This window comes from Hirundo rustica, chromosome 1, assembly GCF_015227805.2.
Source record: "Hirundo rustica isolate bHirRus1 chromosome 1, bHirRus1.pri.v3, whole genome shotgun sequence".
Taxonomy (NCBI): domain Eukaryota; kingdom Metazoa; phylum Chordata; class Aves; order Passeriformes; family Hirundinidae; genus Hirundo; species Hirundo rustica.
Genome location: NC_053450.1, coordinates 125162626 through 125172776, shown reverse-complemented (window position 1 = coordinate 125172776; position 10151 = coordinate 125162626). Strand labels below are relative to the sequence as shown.

At 44.8% G+C, this 10151-nt stretch overlaps 1 protein-coding gene across 1 annotated transcript in view; it reads left to right on the top strand.

The window, feature by feature from the left end:
* The first annotated feature begins 1283 nt into the window (after positions 1-1283).
* ITGB8 (integrin subunit beta 8) overlaps positions 1284-10151 on the top strand; it is a 42386-nt gene continuing 33518 nt past the window's right edge. Inside the window, exon 1 of the mRNA XM_040062097.1 lies at positions 1284-1413. Within this exon, the coding sequence (XP_039918031.1) occupies positions 1287-1413 (127 nt within the window). The 5' untranslated portion in view covers positions 1284-1286. The remainder of the gene's footprint in view (positions 1414-10151) is intronic.

Here is a 10151-nt window from a genome sequence, read left to right as displayed (position 1 = left end):
GGAGCCCTCCAGAGGAGCACAGCGACATGAGCTGCAGGGAGCTCCGCCGGAGAGCGAAGCCGGGCCGGGCGGGGTGGGGCGGAGCGGCGGGCGGAGGTCGCACCTTGGCCCGGCGGGGCTTTCCTGGCCCGCACGGCGCGGTACTTTCCGGGCACGGTTAACCTTTGCGTTACTCCCACTGCGCCCAGAGGGGTGGAAACTCCGGGCAGAGATCATTCGGGGAGGGCGGTAAAGGAGGGGAGGTGTTTTTAGGTGACATGAAGTGGCCGGGGGTGTTTTGCCGGTCCGCACCAGGGGCCGGCGCACTGCTTCTAGTGGGATGCCCCGGCAGAAACGGCGGCTTTGCCGGGCCTGGGGCAGCGCCTAGGGGCGCGCAAGTGGTGACGGGGGTGAGGGTCGCACGGCCAAGCGGGGGGGTCAATATGGAGCGAGGGCCGGCCCCGCCTTCGGGGCGGGGCCGAGGGGCTGCCCTGGGGCGCCGGGGGCTGGCGGCGCAGCGCCATGTCCCCTGCCTTCACCCGCCTCCCGGCCCGGGAGCAGCGGCCCTACCGAGCGGGGGGAGCCGCGACCGGAGCCGCCGCCGAACAAAGGCGCGGGCGGGCGCAGTGACTTCACCGCCGAGCCCGCCCCCGCACTCCCGCCCGCGGAACCTGCCCCGCTGCCGTCTCCTGGCAACCCGCGGGCCCTGCGCGCACCCTCCGCGCTGGGGCCGGACGGCGCCGCGCAGCGCCGCCGGCCGCCGTCTCCTACCCTTCCCTCCCCGTCCTCAGCAGACCCCGTACCCCGGCGCGGAGAGGCGGCCCCGGCGGCGGCGGGCAGCGTCCACCTGGCCCCGGCGGGGGCGGGCAGGGGGCGGCTATCCCCGCCCCTCCCGGCAGCCGCCCTCTCCGCCCGAGGGAGGTGCGGAGCCGCCGCCGCTGCCGCTCCTCGCGCGGTGCCAGGAGCCTCCCCGCGCCCCCCGGGCAGGGCGGGCGGCGAGGCGCCCCTGGCGCGCCGGGCTGGAGGCGGATGGAGAGAGCCAAGCTCCGCGCTCGGCCGCGGCCCCGCCGCTGCCGGGGGCGGGCCGGCCCTGGCGGGGTGCGGGGGCGCGGCAGGCGCTGCCCCCGAGATGCGGCGGCTCCCGCCCGCCCCGCCGAGCGCCCTACCTGTGCCGGGCCCGCCGCCGCCCCTCCCCTGGCCCCGCCGCCGCCGCCCCCGCGGGGGCCGGGACTGAGCGCGCCGCGGCGCCGAGACACGGCCCCGAGAAGAGGGCGAGGGAGCGGGAGCGGTGCCGGCCGCGGCGCACGATGTGGGTGCCGCTGCTGGCGTGCCTCACCGCGGGGATCGTCTCCGTGCCCAGGTGCCAGCGCGGCCCCGGAGCCTTCCTCGGGGCGGCTCGGCTGCTGGCGGCCGTGCCGGGACTCTGCCAGCGCTGTAAGTGTCCGAGCGCCTGGGGCGGCTCGCCGTGCCCCGGCCGGCTGGGGCTGTGGCCGGGTTTGGTTCTGTCGCGGGGTCGTGCGTGGGCGGGGGGCTTGCCCGGGCCCGGCGGCTGCCTTGGAGCGCAGTGCTGACAGCTGGGACCGCCCGGCGCCACCGACGCTCGCCGGGCGGGCGGGCCGAGCCGGCGGAGGGACGGTACCTGCGGGGAGAGCTGGGCTGGAGCGGCCGGCCCCTGCCCGAACCTCACACCGCCGGGGCCAGCCGGGATTTAGCTGTCCCGCCCTTAGGGAGCCGTGCTCGCTCCCGGGAAGCCGGCGGGAGTATCGCGCTCCAGGGTGCTGCGAGCTCCTGAAGTGCACCCTCCGCAACACTCCGTGAAGCCGCACGCGGACCCGCCCCGGGGACCCAAGTTAGGGATGGATAGTTCTTGGGGATGGTAGCACTCTGCTTTTTGGCATGCAGTGTCAGGGTTAAATAGGGATAGAGCTGCGATTGTAAGATTGTCTTCTGTTTACCTTGGAGTAACGTGCGTGTTGACAGTTCCCCAAGAGCTTCGGTCCTCGGGTGAAAAAGGCTCTGGTAAATGTGGGTAACTCCACGCGTTGTGAAACTGCTTCCCAAAGCTCCGAGCATCTGTTCTAATGTGTGGAGGCTGAGAGGAGTTTGTGCAAATGTACAGAGCAAGCAGGTTAGTCAAGTATTTCATAAAGGATCTTACTTAGCTGGCAGTGGTCATAAAAGCAGATCTGATTGTCAGTCATCTTTCTGTATTTTTTTTTTTCCTGCTTGTGGAATAATTGGCATTTCCCAGCTTAAGCCTGGAACTGATTTAAAATGTTAACATGTAACCTCTAAAACTAAGATTTACAATGGGAACAATGTATTAGTCTTAAGTTCTTTACTGCATATGTGACAAATTCATGCCTAATTCAGTAGGATTTGCCCAGTGCTATTAAAAACAATGGAATAATTTGTTAACTTTCATAGGATAATTTATTTTGCTTTTTTGGCTTCATATTTTGAATTCAGGACCAAACTAAATGTCAATAGGAAAAATAAAATATATTATTAAATTTGTTATGAAACATGACCTTGTATGTAGTATCCCAGATTCTTTTTTATGCGGTGCAATTGAGTTGAAAGGCTAATTGAAACTTTATGAAGAGGATGGTTCTGTGCCTGAATGCAGTGTTGTGCTTGCTCATGAGTGTAGTTCCTGGGTAGACACTAGTGCAAATAATGCATCAGAACAGAATGCCACAGGGGGGAGGTTGTGCATGGGGCTTTTGTGCCGAAGGATGCTTGCTGTCTTTGTTGTGCTTCATAGTGAAAATATATATGGGCGATGCGTCATGGGTTATGTGTTTATTGTGACAACAGCTCTCAGATAGGGCAGACTATAACTCAGATAGACCTTGTTTTTTCCTTTTCATTTGAAAACTGCTAATTCATGAAAGCTGAAAGACACACTGAATTCTTTCCTTCATACATAATCACTTTACAGGCTACAGCCACAGCTGAAGCAAGAAGAATGTTCTGTTCTGTTTTTCTGTGAATGAACATGTGAATTTTTTTTATTATTAATGTTGTTTGTGATTTTTACATTTGGTTGTGATAGCCAGTGCAGCACCAGCTTTGAGTGGATTCTTTGAGTGTCTGCAGGCTGCTTTGAGAGAGACTGGGCAGCAGCTCCATGTACAGATATTTGGCAGCGTGGCTTTGTTCAAGCAGCCACTCCTCTTTGCTTCTGCATCGACAGTGCTGGGCATGGAGAAAAGCATCATGCTGTTCCTGTGCCATCAGCAAGTCCAGTTTATTTATGTGCAGAGTTGGCAGAACCTGCATATCTGTTGCACTGAATCTCCAGTTCTAAAAGAGACTGGAAATAATATGAAATGTACACTGAACTCAAATTTATTTCATTCTTGTTGGAGCATTTGTGGCTCTTCTAATTGAAAAATGGAGATCTTGATACTACCTGAGGTATTTGTTCTGTAAACTGCAGTTTGAGATGTGAGTCATTGCTTGGGGATAAGTAAAGGTAGAATTTGGCACAAGGTTTGAAGTTACAAGGAGCTCAGAAGGAAATCTCACAATGCTGTAAATTTGCAATGCCCAAATTGCAGGTTCTGTAAGCTCAGATAAAAAGAGTAGTGTTGCTGCTTTCTACAAAGAGTCCCTTGTTCAATAAGTCTCACCAAAAGGAAATTTGCAGTTCAGTAAGCCAACTATAACAAATACCTGACATAAGAAGCAAGCTAGTTCTGTAGGGATTTCTACAGATCCCTACATTTATGTTTGAACATTAAAACCTGACAAACTCCTAAAGATATAAACCAGTGAATTGAATAAAAGCTGGATTCAACAGCAAGAGTATGTGTATGCATTTTGCTAACCAGTTGAGTACATGCTCACTTCAGTGAAGACATTTCCCTTGCCTTGGTCAGAAACCAACTGCTGAAACTTTTTTTTTTTTTTTTTTTTTTTTTTAACCTGTATAAGCCCATGGGTTATGTGGGGCTTAAGTACTGAAGAATGATTTATTGGGCAGGGTTAACAGAGGACTTTGGTTCCAATCTCAGCAGTGTCCCCAAACAAGTTATAATTAATATTAAAATCTGAAAACTAAGGTATTTGGTGCTTTCCAGATTACCTAGGGAGTTATTCCTCTATGAAGCTCAGGTAAACAGAGTGTACTTGTGATGTGCAAACAGGGATGGGATGGAATGAAAAATCTTTATCTCAGATTTAAAATTTGGAGAAGAGTCACTCAGCAATCCTCTTAGATAGTTGTGATTGACAGGTCTCTTTAAATACCAACTTTAAAAGTTTTTGTTTTCAGTCTTCTTGGGAGTATCATTTGGAAAGACCACTGGGGAAAGCAGAGGATCTGTGATCATGAAGGGGTCAGTTGTTAATTGATTTATGCCAATAGTATGACTTTTGATTCTTTAATTTTCTCCCATCCAGGTATTTGGTGCTTTGCCAGTCTTGCCACATCAGATTTCTTTATGTTCCCCCTAGTAAAAAAGTTTTATAAACCATTACTGTGTTACTTCTCAAAGGAATAAGAAAAGCTATTCAAACCACCCATGAAAGTTTTTGAAGAGAGGTGATCAGGAAATGTCCCATGATACACACACAAGCACACAAAAAAGTCTGAAATAAAAGATACATCATGTTGGCTTTAATTGGTGTTTGTCTGTTAATTCTCTTGAGTACCCATGCAGCCCATTTTCTTTTGAGACTCAGTGGAAGAAGTTGAGTTGTATGGAATACCCAACTCTGAACCAGTTTGGCTTTTCCTGCGGTTTAAAACAATCCAAGAAGAGAAAACCCATTTTTCATTTCCTGAGTCTTTGTGGGTGATCTTCTCCCTAGGGGTAATGGACCATCATTGGGAAAGCCAACCTTTGGGAACCAGACTTTGGGAAGAGCAGCCTGGGTGTTTGAGAGGGCTGTAAGCTGCAGTTCTGAGGAATAGTGAGGGAGAGGTTAGTTTATGTTCACATTGCTCAAAGAGCATATTTTGCCAATAACATGTATACATTTGCTATGCAAATTGTACACTTCTCATAACCTGTTGCAATTTCATGTCTCTTCGGAGAGGCTTATGTGGTAAGGCTTTTTTTTTTTTTTTTTTTTTTTTGTAGTTATTTTATGGTTTTTTTCTGGTTGAATGAACTCTAGTTGCATGTGTTGTATTTACAATTTTTCATGCTACAGATGTTTGAGATGAGACTGAGAAAAGAGAGGAGAGGGACAGTTGATGAACTCAAGGAGCAATAACCATACTCTTGATGCTCTGAGAAGGTTGACTGTCACTTTGGATATGCTGTTGCTGAGAAAAGTTGTCAAGGCAGTCTGAAGATTGCATGCAGCAGAAATACTCTACAGTTTGAAGAGGCAGTTGCTTCTTTTGGGGCCTTTAAATTTTCAAGGACTGGAACTGCAACAACTAGGAAAGCAAAAATTGCACCCCATTAGTCAAGAGGCCTGAATGAATAAATTTAATTTTCCATTAAAGTACAATCTAAGTTTAATTTACATCCCCAGACTGTCAGAAAGATGTCAGAATATGAACTTCGTGGAAGCAAAAGAAAATCTTCATTAAGTGACCTCTATTCCACAAGAGGATATTAAAATGTCAGATTATAACCTCCCATATATTTTATAGAGCACATAAAAGCTGGTAATATTCTCCAAATCCCTATGAAGAATTTGTGATGACTTGTCCATGTTGTGTCTTAAGTCTGGGACAATTAAAACTAATTATTAATTACCATAGGAGAAGAAAATTGAAGGTATTTTATTTACAAATTGTGTAAGTTGCCATGGGCTACTGATATTTATCAAGACTTTTTCAGAAAGTCAGAGTCATCATTATTTTTGTAAGTTCTTATTTAGAAACTAGGGACCTCACATTTCTGGATGCCGTCTCCCAAGTAACAAATTGTGGGATGAGAGGAAAGCCTCAAGTTGTGCCAGGGAAGGTTTAGATTGAATATCAAGAAAAATTTCTTCGCTGAAAGGGCTTGCAAGTCTTGGAACAGGCTGCCCAACGAAAAGGAGGAGCCACTATCCCTGGAGAGATTTAAAAGACCCATAAGTGTGATGCTTAGGAATGTTTTAGTGGTGGGCTTGTGCTGGGTTAACAGTTGGACTAGAGGATTTAAAGGATCTTTTCCACCCTAAATTATTCTGTGATTCAAGGAGGTACTCCTGAGCCTTTCTTATTCTCCTCTCTGAGAAGTTCCACCACTTATATGAAGGTGGAATCATTCAGGAGAAAAACTTGAAGAACAGAAGCCTCAGACAGGTGCATATAAACTCAAGTTTTTCATGTAAATATATATCAGTGTAGAGGATTAGTGGTGGACTTGGCAGTATTGGCTTAAGTGCTGGTCTACATGATCTTACCAGTCCTTTCTAACCTAAATTACTCTGATTCTATCCTATGATTCTATTAATAGATCTGATGTAAGAAACATTAACCTTAATATACAAATTAAATCTACATTACCTACATGATTTTTTTTTTTTCCCAACCATGTATGTTTTAAAAACTGCATATAGAAAAACTGTACTTGTTTAGATTAGGATTGGTGTATTTTAGGCAGTGACTGGGATTTAATGAGTTCTGTCAGGATAAGAAGGACAAGTGGAAAAGCTTGGTGTTCTGGTCTTTAAAGTTTGCTCATTGTTCTTAAAATATATTAGTGGCACTAAAGTAATATATTTTCAAAACTTATATATGTGAACTATTTACTGCTTCTATTGTAACTGGTAATCCAGACATCTTGGTATAAATTTGACTTCTCATGATGAATTTACTGAAAACAGAAAACTGGACAAGAAAATCAGTTCCATTTTGTTAATAAACTTTTTGTGGGGTTTTTTGTTTGTTTTAATAAAATTCTTAATGCCTTGGTGCTTCTCATTCTACTTACAATCTTCCTTTTCAGCAAAGTCTTGTTTTCAAAGTTCCTGTATCTCCACTACTAATGGCTGATTTCTGTCTAATCAGTGGAAAGATGTAATAATGCTTTCTCATCTGCTTAGGCAAACATAATTTTTGATGGACAAAGTAGGATATGGTCTGTTATTCCTTTCTAAGTAATTGAATTTTATTAATTTTTTTTTTTTTTCCTTTTGGCAAATAAATAGACTTGGGCTATTTAGTTTAACTTTTGGGAAGGAAGTGGGGCTCTAATGAATTAGTTCACTGTACGCTGTAATGGAACCTTTCTCCAAGAAGAAAAGTAAGCTTCTTGCCAGCCATTCAGGATTCCCCATGTTCTGGTGGCAGAAAAAGAATAACCCCTTGAGCAAAATGTAAGTGTTTCAGGATGATTGGAATTTACAGCATTAGAAAGCTGCCAAAAAAGCAACTTCTAGCTGAGGCTAGATTGGCCTAAATCAAAAACTTTGCAAAGCTCATAATTGATTTTTTCCTTTATATGTTTCTCTGCTTCCCATGATTTCATTGTCATATGCCTGTGGTGACTTCTTGGTATTTATCCATGGTGACAATAATTATGAGTCTGAAGTATTTATGATCATCAAAAGATACTGAGACAAATATTTTAACTATGATTATTGGAGGGGGAAATTTCTGTAGCTTTAAGCGGGTAGAATGATGTTCCTGGATGTTTGATTTTTTTTTAATTTTACTTCAGGCCTCTTCTCTGCCCACTGATTTGGGAGTTGTTAGCAGCAGTAGTTCGTTGGGTTCAGATATTGAAGATTTTAATATTTTTGGTGTTTTGCAATTGTAGAAGTGTTATGAATACAGCTGCTTGATGTATCTTGGCATCACAAAAGTAGTCCAAATGTGATTAAACCAGTAGCTGCCCTTTCCAAAATAAATTCTGTTCCTTCTTGGTATTCAAAGGAATTAGGCTAGGTGAATTATGTTTGTTCTATACTTGAGAGTACAGTTTATTTCCATCTTACTTCTGCAGGGTAGAAAGCATTAGTACTTGTGCTGAGGGCAACTTGCTTCTCTCAGATGGGAGCTTCTTCCTGGAAACAACCAAGTTCCCAACTTCTTGTACAAACAAGACTACCAGGGAATAGGAAAACTTGTAACAACTTACACACAGGCACCAATGGCACGAAATAACTAAATAAAACTAATGACATCAGCAAGCAGGCTCTTCCAATCTAAGCAAAATTGTTGGAGTGCATTTTGCTGTTAAAAATGTTGTGGCAATACTTCAGAACATTAAATAAAGCACTACCTGTTTAAAACCTAAAATTTTCATGTTTGAAGTCTGTCCTTTAGAGAGCATTTAAGCTGCACCTGCAGACCATACACATATATGAATACTTCCTTGAAGGAGGAGAAGCAGGAGCTTGCATTCAAACCAGCCGTGTGCACCTGTTATTTAGTTATAGTTAGTATGTGAGTCTGCATATTTTATAGCCTGCAGTCATGTTTTGTGTAATCTTTGCCCCCAGATTATAAAAATTTAACAGGCTAAACCTAAAATAGAGGTTGGCCAGTCTCTGTTACTAGACAGGTGGGTTGGGTTTTGAGGTTTTTAATTATGAAAAAATCCCAGAAATTTTTTTTTTACTAATTTGTCTCAGGGACAATAACCATCTTTAGAGACTGAAAATTCTATGGAAAAGCAAATTGCTGGAACAACAAATACCAAAGATTTAGTATTCTTGAAAATAGTAACATTTTTTGAATAGCCATCTTGAATAAATGTTCCTCCCAATTTTGTGGACTACATTCAAGTCCTTAGGGAGTGGTGGTTATCCTCTCTGATCCCAGTCTTAGCTTTTATTTAATATTCTTGAGGTTTTCTCATTGCGCGTGTAAACTGTATTATGTGTTCAATGCTTTGCTTCAACTCTGACCTGTCTCCCTAATCCGCGTGCGCACGGCTTTTGGTTTGAGGCTTTTGGTTTGTTTCAGGAAAATCTTCTGTAAAAGTTCACCTCAGTTTATCATTTTGTGTTCAGAACTGAAGGACTTGTTCCCCTAGGTTGTCAGCTTTGGGAATTTCGGTCTAAAATGCAGAGTAGGTTTGTTCCAAACCACCATGTATGTAGATAAAAGAGAGTGAAGTAAGCTGTTTGCATTGCTATGGACTAAGAACCTATCAGGTTTGGTGACACTATGTGGGAGGAAATAGCTCTGAGTTATTCTTAGCAGTTGCCAATCCTCTGCACTGCTGCTGGGTATGTGAATGAAGACCAGGATGAGGTCATGCTCCAGTGGGGCAGAAAGCAACAATTTGGTGATGATTAGATATGCAATTAAAAGGTACATTAGAGAAACAATAGGGGGTTGAAGACGTGGTTTGAGGAGGTAGAGCTATGGAAGATAGGTGGGAGATAAAGCTTGGGCTTGTCCTCTATTCAAGGTTGAACTTCTTAAGCAGGAAGAAAGTAGTATTTTTTATCTGCTTTTGTAACCATTATGATCTCCTAATTAGGTAAGACTTTATAGAATACACCGAAACATACCAACCATTCAGGGCTGGTGATGGGTTACTTGCTAGCAGTGCTTACTAATGCACAAATTAGGAGTAGATATATGGCAGTAGCTATTCTATGCTTTGCTCGAGCAGCATGACTATTCAATCTGGTCAGTTCTGAGGGAGTTTCTAGCAGCTGTAGATGACTGGAGTAAATGATTTCTATGCCCGTGTTCCATCCTAGGACACGGAATTTACACAAGTCCACGCATGTTGAAGTTTCCTTGAAGTGAAGGGACTGAATAAAAAAATACATTTTAATCTTTCTGGTTCCATATACTTTGCATTTTTATTGGTGTAAAGCTGTGCAAACAGGACCAGGAATCTGTGCCATAGAAGCATTAGCTTTTATGACTGTGGGAAATGAGTCTCTTCTAATGATATAATCCTAGTAAATTTTCCTATATGTTTTTATTTGTAAGAGACAGGATAGATTAGTTTCTGAAGTCAAGTAGTCTTTGACTCATTGTTTGCAGGCATGAATTGCATCAACAAAATGTAACCATCTCCCAGAAAAGCCGGAAGTTTCATAGAAAGGAGAGGCTACAAGTAAAGTTGGCCAAGAAACAAAAATTGTGTTGTGAAAAATTTCAAGGTTGCATTGCTTGTTTTCATTCTGTATTGTGGCTTGGGAACAAAGTCAGATCGGATTAGTCAAAAGCTCTGTCTCTCATAGTCAAGGCCATGTCTGAGGCTGTGGTTTGAACGTTGGTGTTTTTGAGTCCTAACTGCTATACC